This window comes from Ursus arctos, unplaced genomic scaffold (genome assembly GCF_023065955.2).
Source record: "Ursus arctos isolate Adak ecotype North America unplaced genomic scaffold, UrsArc2.0 scaffold_62, whole genome shotgun sequence".
NCBI classification, from domain to species: domain Eukaryota; kingdom Metazoa; phylum Chordata; class Mammalia; order Carnivora; family Ursidae; genus Ursus; species Ursus arctos.
The window spans coordinates 178,803-193,289 of NW_026623081.1; the positions used below are offsets into that span (position 1 = coordinate 178,803).

The 14,487-nt window shown below is 47.6% G+C and overlaps 1 protein-coding gene across 3 annotated transcripts; it reads right to left on the minus strand.

Annotated features, from left to right (window-relative positions):
- Positions 1-939: 939 nt before the first annotated feature.
- LOC113257773 (histone H2A.V) lies at positions 940-9,086 on the minus strand. Of its 3 annotated transcripts, none has more exons than XM_026502222.4 (5): positions 8,897-9,086; positions 6,305-6,382; positions 3,845-3,958; positions 1,931-2,060; positions 940-1,267 (listed from the first exon to the last, which is right to left on the minus strand). In XM_026502222.4, exons 1-5 carry the CDS (start codon positions 8,897-8,899, stop codon positions 1,206-1,208), a joined length of 387 nt encoding a protein of 128 aa, XP_026358007.1. In that variant the 5' UTR covers positions 8,900-9,086; the 3' UTR covers positions 940-1,205. The 3 variants fall into 3 exon arrangements, with proteins under 3 accessions (XP_026358007.1, XP_026357999.1, XP_057164177.1); XM_026502214.4 differs by lacking the exon at positions 8,897-9,086 and adding an exon at positions 8,162-8,188; XM_057308194.1 differs by lacking the exons at positions 3,845-3,958; positions 8,897-9,086 and adding an exon at positions 8,162-8,589.
- Positions 9,087-14,487: the final 5,401 nt, after the last annotated feature.

Sequence of the window (14,487 nt, forward strand, 5' to 3'; positions counted from 1 at the left end):
TACGGGTAAAACAGAGCCGACCACAGGGTAACTGCTGGAAGCTGGAGTACACCGGGCTTCATGATACTATTCTCTTTATTTTTCGGTATTTTTGAAAATTTCCATAATAAAATAAGTTTTTAAAAATGAGTTTTGCTTTGATAGTGCTACATAATAAAGCATTTAAAATTTTTCTTTCTTAATGAAGACTTCCCAGCAGAAAAATAGAGCTTTCTGATGGACCATTAATTGGTACATTAATCAAATCTTACAGGTTACTTAGAAACTGACAAAGCAAAATATTTTCTAAAAATATGACACAAATTTCTGAATGTTGTACTCTATATAATAAAAGACCACGAAAAGCTGGAAGTTTAAGTAAAAGCAGAAAACTTTGATAAATTTTAACTTTAATTCCAGGTAAGAGTGTGGGCTCTGGAGTCGGCCAAATCGAGGCTTGTGTCCCAGCTCGGCCCTTTTCTGTCTACAAGACAGATGTCTTCTGGCTAACGGTAACTTCTGTGAGCCTCGGTTTCTCTATCTTTAAAAGTGGGTGTAAGAGAATTTCTTCATCACTAAAGCACTTAGTTCAGGACCTGCCACATAGTAAGTGCTCAGTAAATAATTCAAAACAATTCCGCTATCCTATCTCATCAACTCTGAGCGTACGTTTTCATCCTCGAATAACTCTGGAATCGGGATACATCTACCTGCTGGCATACCAGGGTTTAATTGGCAGTTTTTCTTTCCTTCGTTGTGTGTAAGACAATGGTGCATACTGCAAATGGAGAGCACCGAAGATTCCATGTCAGGATATGGTATCAATCCAGAGAAATCTGTTTTCCCAATTTCTATTTTAAAATTATTGCGAATACAAAATAACAGATTTGAAATTTTAAAAATTTCAAAGAGCAAAATAGTTCCAACACATCACGAACAGAACAGTTTTGAGACAAATTGTTTTTGTAAAAAATGGTTTATCAATTCCATTTTTGTATAAAACACACGGGAGAAACCTAGCCAATCAACACACAAGCGTTGCCACATGGAAAGGTACTTTATCAAACTTTGAGCCTAAGAACGTACAAATGTCTCTTATCGCGTCTACAGTAATTGTCTATGCTTTTCCATCTGCCTCTTTTAAAAATTCCACATATCCCCATTATTTCTTCTGTCTCAGTTACAGTACAATGACGGGGAGGAAGGGGGTTGGTTAAAACAATGCTCTAAGCGGTTTTCTGCTGTCCCTTCTTTCCAATCAGAGACTTGTGGATGTGCGGGATCACACCTGGAAGGAAACGTACAGAAAGAGGTGAACAACTCAGTGCCTCGACGAAGAGCGACCCATAGAAATGCAAGTTCCTAAGTCTCCTTCCACTCGCTGGCCCTGTGCCAGTACCCTCACCAAGGGTTCCCTCTCTTGGGGCCTAGGAACCCCACTAGAACTCTGCAAAACGGTGCCTTTATGGGTTTTGGGGAAGAGCAACCACAGTCTTCAGGAGGTTCCTCGAAGGTGACCCAGCAAGGATTTAGAACCAGAGCTCACATCTCACCCGCACTCATCCCCACGCACTCAGTGATCTCAGCCCTGACTTTCAAGGGCATCACCCTGAGCAGTTCCACAAGGTCGTTTTTAAGTCACAGTTGAAGGGTGTGGGAAATATTATAAATACTAGGTTCTAAGTATCATATATGAGCTTCAGACAAGGAGCTTGCTAAAATAAAAGTGGCATTGTATTTGGCTGCAAGAAGAAATATATATTCAGATCAGGATGAACAGAAGAAGCCTTCACTGTAATGGACCCAACACTGAGGGACTTCGTGTGTGTGTGTGTGTGTGTGTGTGTGTTCGTTCTAGCTGACTTCACATGCACTGGGCATCACTGATCTGACTTAGGTCTTCGTTAGAAAGGCCAATGACGACCAAGGCCGTAGAGGTCATCATACGTACCACCCCCAGCGATGGTAGCCTTGATAAGAGAATCCAACTCTTCATCACCACGGATTGCAAGCTGCAAGTGACGCGGAGTGATCCGCTTTACCTTGAGGTCCTTGGAAGCGTTACCCGCCAGCTCCAGCACCTACAAAGCACCCAAGAGAGCCCGTCAGAGGGTGAGGCGTTTGAGATCACTGTAGTCAGTGTAGACTTGAGATTATAGCTGAAAAGATCCCTGTGGCCTCTGCACGCGACAGACATGTAAACTGACAACACGGGTTTCTTTTTCATGTTTCTGATGCTTTTAGAGAAATCTCCTCACTTCACCGGGCCCTTTTATATCCACTTGCTGCAGGAACCCTAGACACTTGCACGAGAACCTGCTTCTACAGAAAGAAGGGCGAGGGAGAACACTATTCCTTTGCCAAGATTCTCAAGGTGAACATCTAGGAAAATCACTCTTTTACTATGTCCCTGTAGTCTACTTTTGCCCAGCCCTTAAGGGCTGCGATTTATTTCTTAGTACTCATAGAAAAGTTTAAAAACATAATGAAAATAATTTCTCACTCAGTTTTTAACATCACTGGGACCTGTAATCTGCAGGCAGCATGCTTTATTCTAGAATGGGAATTTTCAACTGAAAGAATTTCAAAGTCCCAGCTGGCCATAAAACTGCATTTTTAATTTGGTTTTTTCCTCCCCAGACTATACTGGCATTATACAACCTCTGATGGAAGTCCTACAAAAATAACTCTCTGAAGCCGCGAGGAGACAGAGCGGCGGGAAGCCTTGGTGTGCACCGGAAGCCACAGGCACACTTTACAAGCCACCGGGACCCTACTCCGTTCTCCCCTGAGACTCTGGCTGGTCTGGGGGGAGGCCTGGTACCAGCATCTTTCGAAAGCTCCCCAAGTGATCCTAGTGAAAAGCCAAGGCTGAAAAGTGATTATTCCTGACCTTAGAGTCTAGTATTTTCTTTACTGCTACTAATGACGAAACCCCCAAACTTAAGTATCTGGAACATTCTGAGCCAGAAGTCTATGCCTCCACATGAGTGAATGAAGTGTGCCCCTCTCCAAAGTATGCCTCTAAGCAACACGCACATGTGTGAGCTGCAGGAGAGACGGGGGTAGAGGCTCCACGCTGCCCGCACTAAATCCCTGGCTCAGGACCTAAGAGACGAGACCGTCTGTAGGTCAAGGACTTGGTGAGGTTAACGGAATGGCAGCAGTGACAATACGCAGATCAAACTTCCATCTTTCAGCCTTGGTCCCACCCACAGCTCTCCTGAGGAAGAACCTTCCCTGTTCCTGCCAGGTTGGCTATCGCCACCATGTGACCTGCTTGCTACTCTAGTTACTTCCCTGGCTTGGGATGTGGCTGAAGGAGTTTCGGAGCCTTAGAAGGGGCCGGGACGGAGGCAGCACTGATCCATCACCCAACTATTAAGAATTAATTAATTAATCTTCCTGAAATGTCAAACTGACCAAGATACAGCATTTTATGCATATGACCCCACAGAGAACCAAAAGGATCAGTTAGGTCTTTTACCAAATTCCTTATCACCATCATGTATCTGTGATTTTTAAAAATGGATCGTCACACTGGCAAACCTTTACCCCACCCCAAATCTTCACTCACAAGGAGATTCTGGTCTAATAGCAGTGATACGTATAATTCAGGGTTCCCTGCATTACTAATACAGTATTGAAAGTATGTGACACTCCTTTGTCACATCGCTTAAAAATATGGATTGCTGAGCCTTGTCTGAACTTTAAAAATGAGTGTATTAAGGTTCCTTGTGACCCTGGTACCGGGTAACAAGCCTGTAAGATGCATCTAAAAGTGCGCATGTCTTTTGGTTTCGAGCCCCAACTCCAGAGTGCAGGCCCCTTCTGGACCCCCACATACAAGACACCCCCTGCAGACCTCCGCAGTGAGGTACTCCAGGATCGCGGCACTGTACACGGCAGCCGTGGCACCGACCCTTCCGTGGCTCGTAGTGCGAGTCTTCAAATGTCTGTGGATGCGGCCCACGGGAAACTGAAAGACAGACCATCGGGATGGGAAGCACCTAAGAGTCTTGTCATCATACCACTGAGAGTGACCGAAAGCCGAGTAACGGGGGTAACGCAGGAGAGATCAATCTGGTTGTGCTATCAGAAGTCAGGCCTATCTAGCAATGAACAGTTCCCAGGATCTGTCATATGTCCTAGGAAGGAGCCCCAAATCTTCACGCCGTTCACCCTTCTGAGGAGAAAAGAAAAGGCAGAACACCACGACCCAGGAACTCATTCCGAACATGGAGCGTCACAGCCACGCGCAGAGAAACCACTAGGTGCAGCACCCACTGCCTGTCCCACGGGGCCTCGTGTCGTGTGGGGATCATTAATCCCTTCCCGGACCAGCCTCGTGGGACTTCCTCTCCCACCACCTTCCTGGGCCCCAGCGCCGACCTGCCTTGCTCAGTTTCAAGAGGTGATCTGATAGCTAAGAAAAACCAACACCATTCTCTCACCGGGATGCTTTCTGAGAAGAGGAACTTTCTCAGCTCCAAGGGATCCTTTGCCGCACCCCTGTGTCCCTGACTGCCCCCACCCCACCCCTACCCTGTTCCAGCACCGCCACAGCTCTACCACCTTCCCACTGGCTCCTTTCATCTGCACCTCATTCAACACTACTCCACGTCTGTGGCAACGGCTCCAGTCTGTCTACAGATCTCTTTCCAAAGGCAAGACTGAGTGACTGACTGAAATGTAAGCAGGCGCCACACCCAGCATGGAGCCTGACTTGGGGCTTGAGCTCCACCTGAGACCACGGCCTGAGCCGAGCGCATGAGTCGGACTCCTAACTGACTGAGCCACCCAGGTGCCCCTCCAAAGGCAAAATTTAAAAGGAAATGCTGAAACCCTAACTTTCCTGTCACCCGTTTTATTCCAATCCAAACCTGGCTTTTGCCAAACATCATTCTCGAAGGTCAGTAGTGACACTTGAACTGCCAAATCTAGTGGCCATTTCTAGATCAGATCCTTAAGGAGGAAACGCACGGTATCCTGTTCGTTTACGCTCCTTCACTAAGTAATCCTGAGCTCCCCCGGAGCAGGCAGGTTATCTGACACATATGAGGACCTGCAACCCCATCTCTTGGCCGGCTGCACAGACTACATAGAGTTCTAATGCTGCCTCGGGCTGGTCTTCAGGCTTTTCTTTCTCTGACTCAACTACCATGTGTTTCTGAGGGTCCGCCGGGTCCTCACGTTCCTTTCTCATGCTCGACACAGCAAACACCCACAGCATCAACCACCAATTTTACATACGTGATCTTAAATCTGCAATTCTTTTGATCACTCCCTCTTGGAAAGGGGGCTCAAATCTATGACTCTTGTGGACATCTTCCTGTGGGTGTCTGCTGGAACCTCAAGGTACTCACCGGAAACTGACTGTCATAACCTGCTTCTGCTACAACACACACCCTTCTGACCCTCAACTTCAGAGCCTCGGGAAACCTTTCTCGCCTTGCCTCTCAACCCTACGCCTCCCCTCCACTCGTGGGGCACACACACGCCTCCCATTCCTTCCTCCCCGCTCTGGCTCAGGTCTGTGTTTCCTAAACCACTGAAACAGCCTCAGCTGTCTTCCTGCTCTCACCAGACATTTTCAGGTTTACATGATGCTTTAAAATACAGGATGTACCGTCAAGGGTAACTTCTACCCCCCCCTCCTTCAGTAGCCCTGGATCATGTCATCCTCTTGCTCCAAAACTTTCAGTGGCTCACCACAGCCAAGAGGATAAAAATCCAAACCTTACAGTCTGGCCTTCACACTTTCCTTTTAAAAGGGACTCTTATATGCAGGGAGTAATTCTTACTCATTCAGAAAATGCTGAGTTTGTGGATTAAAGTTGCAACAACTGAAATATATGAAGTTTGAAAATATTTAGTGTTTTGAGTACATCACTCCAGTCTAAAACTGAATATTGAGGAAATATTCAAAGGACTAATGAATAGTCCATTATTCTACCCAAAATTCGAGCTCATCCTCAGAGTTACCATACCACTACAGACACCTTCTCAAAAAGAAAAACCAAAGCCGACTTACTTTAATGTGATACAATTTATAAAAGAAACAAGAACATACTTACAATCTAGAAATAACAGATTTTAAGAGAGAAAATCCACAGAGTTCATTTAAGGTCATCTCATGACTTGTTCTCATTTAGAAGAATACAAATTAAAAGACTGCTGTTTTAGAATTTAAATTTCGAGCAATTCACCTCATTAAAAGGCCAGCAATACACATACATTTTCATAATTAATGAAACATCTATGGGTCCTGAATCACAACGATAAAGAAACTAATTTAATAGTGAATTACGAGAGCATCAATTACCTGTAGCCCGGCTCTCTGGGAGCGAGACACTGCCTTAGCCTTGGCCTTCCCACTGTCCTTTCCAGCTTTGCCTCCAGCCTAAACGAAAAAAAGCTCCAGATGAAGAGTTGAAAATGCTATTTCAAAAATATTTGGGAAACAATTTTTTCCAGTTTTACCTCAGGTAGGTAAAAAAACTCTAGGTGACCTCCTTCCTCAATTTCAGATATACATGTGGTACATCACCATTTATTAATTTATATAAACATGATGTCAAACCTTAAATACTTATTTAAAATGAGGTTCCTAAAAGTTTGAATATTTTTCTCAAATTTTACCCTGAAGAATCTTCATCAAGTCAATATAAACTTTTATGCTGAAAATATTTCATAATGAAATAATATTTTAAAAACATTTAAAAAACAGTTAACATATATAATTTCCACAGAAACAGTCAGAGGTTAGCTGTTTGGGGAGACAGGAAAAAAAGCACCTTAAAAGAACCAAACCCTCAAAAACTTATACATGGAAACAGTACGTGACCCAGCAATCCTACCCTGGGTCTCTAACCACAGAACTGAAAGCGGGGGATGCGACGCTGCAATGTGCACGCATGTTCACAGCAGCCCAGAGACAGAAAGGCTGGGTCTACGTAGGTAGAGAATGCATTACGTGCATAAAATGGACAGAGTACTCAGCGATAAAGAGGACATTCTGGCACCTGCTCGGACATCGACAAACCCTGAAGACATGACCCTAAAGGACAAATACTGTTGATGCATCTTGCAGGAGGCACCTGTCAAAACCAGAGGGACAGAGGGAAGGGTGCCTGCCAGAGACTGGAGAGAGGCTGGAACGGAGGGTGAGTGTGTAATGGGTGCAGAGTTTCACTTTGGGAAGAAGGAAGAGTTTTGGAGATGCCCGGCAGTGCTGGCTACATAACAATGTTAATGGACTTAATACCACTGACTGGACACTAAAGAATGGCTAAAATGGCAAATGTTGTTATATATATTTGAAAATTAAAAAAAGACCTTCCAGCTTACGCTAAAAGGGTTAAACAAATCCTACTATCAACCGATAGTTAAAAACAAACAAAACCTCAAATCACCTTACCGTTCACGAATAGGACATCGTACAGAGATGCAATGGAAAATTATGCAACCATTTCAACAAATGAGATGCAGGTATGTGCGATACAGAACCCCCACAAAAATATTTCTTCGAGAAAAAGGCAGAGTATGTTCAAGGGCAGTGAGCTTTTACTTCTGTAAACATGGGGTATTCCACACACAGGACGTACGCACATACATTTCCGGGAGATCACAGTACTAAGTTAGACAAGTTAGCGGCCTCTGGAGAGGTTATAGCAAGAATCCGACCTGAGAGAGAAACCAAGGTTCTCTTTTGGACTGTTAGATTTTACCATTTAAATCTACTATGGCTTCACTGTTTAAAAAAAAAAAAAGCTAGTTAAAATTTAAAATCAGGTTACAAGATTGGCCAGCTGTTTCAGGGAGTGGAGGCTAAGCTTTGAAACCGCCTATCCCTTTGTAATGCCTTTCTTAAAAGAATTTTTAAGCTGCAAGAGTCAACCGCTCGTACTCCGGCTGCCCAGCTGCATATCTCAGTTGGTTTAATGTTTAGCTCCCAACACACTACTAAAAAAATAAAGGCCTTAGCAGGTATTAGAAGCAGGAAAAGTCTACAAACTAATTCCTATCTTTCTTATATTTAGTCCCTCGGCAAGAGAGAAGGCTTAAGCACCTTTAGATGTCTAGAGCACCCCTCATATACTTTTATAACTGCTGACCACACGGCTACATAATAAGAGAAATCTGTATAATTTTTGGGTTTCTGACTTTGGCTGACGCTTACATCGTCACTCATTCGTCCAACACAGAAAGTGTTTCAGCTGCGTCGGGAGTCAACAGTTTACAGTGACGATCGCTGTCCCCAGGGCCGAGTCAGGAAATAAGAACTAGTTCTCAATCACAAGCCGCCGACTGCCAGAGCCCCAAGTGACTCTCGTCACGCGGTGCCAGCCTCAGACTCGCGGTGTGTGCTGTCCCACTCACTCGGTAAGGCAGCGGGCACCAAGTCGCGGGCTTTCCGAGCCGCAGAGAGGCAGCGGCCCGCGTAGGTCCGCGGCCAGGGTTGGAGGGGATCCCGCCGGTGGGACACACCTGCCCGCCGGCCCCAGGACGGAGGGAATCCCGTCGGCCAGACACCTGCCCACCGGTTCCCGGGACGGACGGCTTCCCGCCGACCGGATACACCTGCCCGCCGGCCCGAGGACAGAGGGGTTCCCGCCGGCCGGACACCTGCCGCCGGCCCCCGGGGACCGCGGCTCCACAGCAAGCCGACAGCTCGCCGCCGCCGGTATTTTTAGCTCCCGAGACCCGCCAGTACGTAGCCGCTGGCGGAGGAACGCAGGTCTGAGGCGCCGCCCGGGGGACACCGCGGAGAGCCCACCTGGGACGCAGGCCCGCCTCACGGCCCGCTCCCCTCGCTGCGCGCCGGCGCCACGGCGGGCGGGGCGGCCCCGGGACGCCTCAACAGGTAGCGGCGCCGCCCGCCGCCGCTGCCAGGCCACCCGGCCGCCGCTCTCACCATGGTCTCGGCCGCTCCCGCCCTCGCTCCCGCCGAGCCGCCGCCGCCGCCGAGCCGCCGCCCCGGAGCACCGACCGCCGCCGCCGCCCCCGCTGCCGCCGGAGCCCGGACAATAACCGGGGCCCGCTTCGCACCGCCCCGGCCAATCCCCGCTCGCCTTGCTGGTTTGAACCCCGGCGGCCGCCCAATCGCGCGGCCTCTTCTAACCCGGCCCCGCCCCTGGCACCTCCTCCCTAACGGCTGTTTGTTTTTGCACACGGCACAGGGGGGCGGGGCCTCCAGCCCCAACACCGACGCGCCTGTGTGCGAGAGGGGGCGGGGCCACGCGCGGCTCTCGGCCTGTCTCCACGGCTCCAGCCCGACGAACGGAGGGCCGGGCCAATGAGGGAGGAGGGTGGCGGTCGTCAGCCAGTGAGAACATCGCCCGCGAGCAGGGGAGGCGGGCCGCCGTGAACGACGGCAGGGTTAAGCCAATGGGTGGGGCGACCGGAGGCTACCGTGGCTTTCCCGCGCGTTCTCGGTGCCCGCTCTGCGGCCTGTGAGGAATGTTTGGGACGCCAGCGACGGGGGGCGTAGCTTGGACGTGCTGCTTCCCGCAAGCCGAGGCCCTCGGTGGCGGGCGTTCCGGTCCCGGCGGCGCCCGAGCGAATACAGAACGTGGACACCCGGAGTGTGGCCGGCCTCCCCAGGACCGGCACCGCCGGGGTGTTCCTGCCTTTACCTTCTCCCGCGCGGCGCCCTGCGTCGGCCTTTGTCCCTGCTGTCGCCTGCTGCCCTCCTCCCGCGTCCGCGCCGGGGGTTCGCTCATGCGCCTGCGGGGCAGGGACGGAGGGAGGCGCCCGCACCGCCGGCGGGGACCCCGGAGGTTTCCATGGGGGCTGTCTGTGGGGTGCGGATGGCCCCGGTGCCAGCGCCCCCTCGGGCCGCCGGGGTGGGGGAGAGGAGGGGTGAGGAGCGGGGTCCGGGTCCGGAGCAGGTGCCCTCGGTGTCCCCGGCCCGCCCCGCTACTCCCCCTCCCCGCGCACCTGCAGACCCCGCCCCCGGAGACCTGACCAGTTGCGCTGGCTCGCTGGGCGTGTGATCCGCGCAGGGCACCTCGTTTTCCCACTCCCGGCCCACCGTGCGGGGTTTGGGTGAGCGCTAAGTCCAAAGCCTAGAGCAAGCACTCCCCGGGGACCTAGTGAGGGATCAGTCAATACCCGATAAACTTTCCTCAACAGGAAGTCCATTCCGTCGCCCTCGGCCTCAGATTCGGGGAAAGTGGAGTTAGGTTGACAGACCCAGGGGCTCATCACAAACAGTACTGATCCCTTTCTTGGTTTCTGCGTCCCGTTGAGAGCCTAGAGAAATAGACTGAAGCCCACACACGGAAGAAAACGGACGGCGTTTTCTGGCATCTATAAAAACTGCCCATTAGCCATTGTATAAAGCAAGTGTGTTAGCGAATCCAGTCTAGTTCCCAGTGAACTACGGCTGCGAAGAAGATGGCATGAGCTCACAAAGAACGCTAGTGGAACCAGGGAATTTTAGCGATTAGCATCCCTAAGTGATAAACGCCCGCACTGCCCGCACGTTAACATTCAACCTGGCTGGATTTAACCCGATCAGATCCAGTGTGACGGTTCTCATGGTGCGGTCCCTAGACAGCACCGGCAGCATCTCCTGGAATTGCTACAAGAGCAAGCCCCGTGAAGGCAAATCCCCACCTTAGACTCTGCTTCCCGGGAAACTTGACCTAACACGGCTTTTCTTTGCAAAGTTGTTAAGTTTTTGAGTGGGCCGTGTATTCACACGTGCAGAACTGTAAAGGTACAAAGGATAGAAGGCTATCCTATACAGTCATCCATCTTCCCAGGGTTGCCAGTGTAATGACGAGAGGACAGCCTTAATGATACATGATTACTACATAGATTCCCCGGGTTTTTACCCCTGTGTTCAGTTGTAAATTCCCTTTAACACCAAGACATTCTCCAAAATATCGTAAAGCCTTTAAGAGACAGACTTTTTTTGTGGCCACTCTTGTAAAGGACAGTCAAATTCTCTTTTTATTTTTTAATTTTTAAAAAAGCATCCCTGGGGGCTTAGGCCAGCCCCCAGTGGCAGACGGTGACTTCCATGAACCAGAACCTGCCTGGTTTGGATGAGGTCAGTCAGAATGCAGTATCCTCCTGACCTGAGCCGAAGGGGAAGGCAGAGGCTTAATCGACTGAGCCACCCAGGTGTCCCCCTTTAAAACTTTTCATAATAAAAAATTACAAATATACATATCCTGTGCCTATCAATCAAGGTCTGTTCAGGTTCCAGGAAACACACCAGAGCCTGGGGCCCTGCACACACGTCTGTTTTGCCGCCTGCTTCCCTGCTAGGTTTTGCCTAGGGAGCATCGGAGGGAAACCACGAGACGGGCAGGAAGAGGGACGCAAGTCTGTCTGCTTGCTCTGAGCATCACCTAAGCAATGCTTTACTCCTTCCGTAGCTGTAGTTGAATCTGTTTTCCCAGCACCTGCAAAACTGGACTGGTCACTCCCTCCCACTCGGCAATCCAGCCAGCTCTTCTTCCCTCAGGTGTGAGCTCCAGCCCACAGGCCCTTCCCCTAGGGTTCTAAGGTTTTCCTTTCTTTTCTTCAAGATATTTGCCAGTTGTCAACAACTTAGAGCCCTCCGTTTACCCTGTATCAGTTAACAACTCTGTATCCAGTTAACGATCCTTTGTATCTTCTCTGTTCAGACAACTGGCATGTTTTCTGGAATCTGAACAGACCTTGATTGATAGGCACAGGATACATATATTTGTAATTTTTTATTGTGAAAGTTTTAAAGGTTAAACCTCTGCCTTCTGCTCAGGTCATGATCCCAGGATCCTGGGATCGAGCCCCACATCAGACTCCCTGCTCAGTGGGGGAGTTTGCTTCTCCCTCTGCCTGCCACTCCCCCTGCTTGTGCTCTCTCTCTCTCTCTGACAAATAAATATATATATTTTAAAAATCTTAAAAAAATAAGTGTTTAAAAAGAAAAAAATGTTTTGCATGTATGCAAAGGTCAAACAAATAGTACAATGAACTTGAAGTACCCCTTGCACAACTAGTGACCGTGGACTCATGGCCACTTTATTTTATATTTACATTTACATCTGCCCCACCTCTAGCTGGGTTACGTTGAAGCAAATCCAAAGGAAAGCAAAGGAGTAACAAATGTTTTTGAAGGAAAATCGTTTCCTTACAAAAACCTTCGGTCACCTTGAATTTGTGGGATGTGCATGCATTATTTCCTTACGCAATAAAACACAAAAGAAGAGCCAACTAAAAGCAAGTAGAAGGAAGAACATACAGATTTGAGAGGAAATGGAGAATAAGAAAAACAACAGAACTAGATTAGTGACACTAAAAGTTGGTTCTTTGCAAAGATCAATAGAATTGACAAGCGTTCAGCTAAACTAAACAAGAAAAAGAGCATCCAGATTAGTGAAATCAGAAGTGAGAGAGGGAAGATCACTACCGACCTTACAGAAATAAGGAGGACTAACAGGGAATGTTTTTGGACAACTGTGTGCCCACGAATTAAATAACCTACATGAAATGGGCAGAGTCCTGGGAAGATATAAACTCCCAAACCAGACTCCAGAAAACAGTAGAAAATCTGAATAGACATATGACAAGTAGAGAAATTGAATTAGTAATTTAAGATATTCCTACAAAGAAAAGGCTAGTCTTCACTGTTGAATTCTATCAGAAGAATTCATGCCAATCCATCACAAACTCCTCCAAGAAATAGAGGGGACACTTCCCAGTTCATTATATGATGCCAGTATTACCCTGGGACTAAAGTAGGACAGAAACCCTATGAGAAGAAAATATCCCAGACACCAATCTCCCTTACAGATATAGAAACAAATTCCTCAACTTGTGAAAACAGCAACCTGTAAAAAGGCTTGTATCCTGGGAATGCAAGGTTGGTTCAACATAAGAAAATCAATGCAATATGCCATATCAGTAGAATAAAGGACAAAAACCACATGATCATCTCAATAGAGGCAGATAAAGCATTTGACAAAATCCAACACCTTTTCATCGTAAAAACACCCAACAACTAAGATTAGAGGGGAACTTCTTCAACCTGACAGAGGCCATCTATGGAAAACCCACAGCTAGTACCATACTTAGTGGGAGTGACTGAGGCAAAACCCACACTCCTTGATTTTAAAACTTACCACAGGGGCGCCTGGGTGGCTCAGTTGGTTAAGCGTCTGCCTTCGGCTCAGGTCATGATCCCAGGGTCCTGGGATCAAGCCCCATGTCGGGCTCTCTGCTTAGCCAAGAGTCTGCTTCTCCCTCTGCCTCTTCCCCACTTGTGCTTTCTTGCTCTCTCTCTCTCAAGTAAATAAATAAAAATATTTTAAAAAATAAATAAAAATAAAACTTTCCACAAAGCTGCAGTGATCGAGATGGCACGGTGCTGGCATAGGGTAGATAGATCAGTGGCATTGACCGGAGTCCTTCCTTGGTCACTTGGTATTTATTTGACAAGTGTGTCGAGATGAATCAATGTGCAAAGCACAGTCTTTTCAAGAAATGGTGCTGGAAGCTGAGTGCAGAGAATTCGCTTTCTTTTTCTCATTCAGTCATTCACATAGAAATGCATTGCCAGGAAATGAATCAACACTTAACAATGAATTATTTAGGGTGGGATGTGGGTTGGCTTTTGAATACTCTTTGGTATTTTCTAAATTGTGTTCCTTGGCTATGTGTCAGCTTTATAAGTGCCTTTATGAAAAATGCATTTAAAAATATTTTAATTTTACATGGGGGAGAAGAGAAGTAAAATTAAAAATTAATGTGATAATAGAACAAATGACTACATTTTTCAAGAGTTAAAACTCATGCAGCCTTAAAATTTGAAAGCCTACCTCCTTGTGCTAGACACCTTCCTTAGTGTTAAGTGTCTTCCATGCATGCTTTTCAATCCTTATAATAAAAAGCAAAGTACAATCTATGATCCACATTTTATACGAGAGAAAGATCTGGAAAGGCCGTGTGAGTTGTGTCAAGTCGTTTGTAAGCGGTCTCTGATTCTTTTGACTGTTCACCAAATTTCGATGCTACGACACAGAAGACCCTCTCGATTTCAGTCCATCGCAGGACAGAATAAACGTTTATCCAATTTAAAATAGGAATTCCGCTAAAAGAGTCTGTCCACAAGCTGAGATATCCCAGAGTGCTCTGCCATTATTTAATTTGTTCATCCTTCCCTTCCTTCTGAAGGGACCACGTTCACTGTTTTCCTGTTTCCCAGCGTGGCTTCCAATAATCACAACTAACAGTTTCAAAAGCTGAAGTGTTGGGGCGCCTGGGTGGCACAGCGGTTAATCGTCTGCCTTTGGCTCAGGGCGTGATCCCAGCGTTATGGGATCGAGTCCCACATCAGGCTCCTCCGCTATGAGCCTGCTTCTTCCTCTCCCACTCCCCCTGCTTGTGTTCCCTCTCTCGCTGGCTGTCTCTCTCTGTCGAATAAATAAATAAAATCTTAAAAAAAAAAAAAAAAAAAGCTGAAGTGTCTTTCCTTTTTGTGTTTTTTTTCCCACCAGCTAAAATGGA

Bases quoted from the DNA above. Each gene is read 5' to 3' on its own strand.
- LOC113257773 (XM_026502214.4), bottom strand. The intron at 2,061-3,844 runs GTCTGCAGGGGG...GGTGCTTTGTAG, and splicing joins TGGAGTACCTCACTGCGGAG to GTGCTGGAGCTGGCGGGTAA. The intron at 1,268-1,930 runs GTACGTATGATG...GTTTCCTTCCAG, and splicing joins GGCTACCATCGCTGGGGGTG to GTGTGATCCCGCACATCCAC.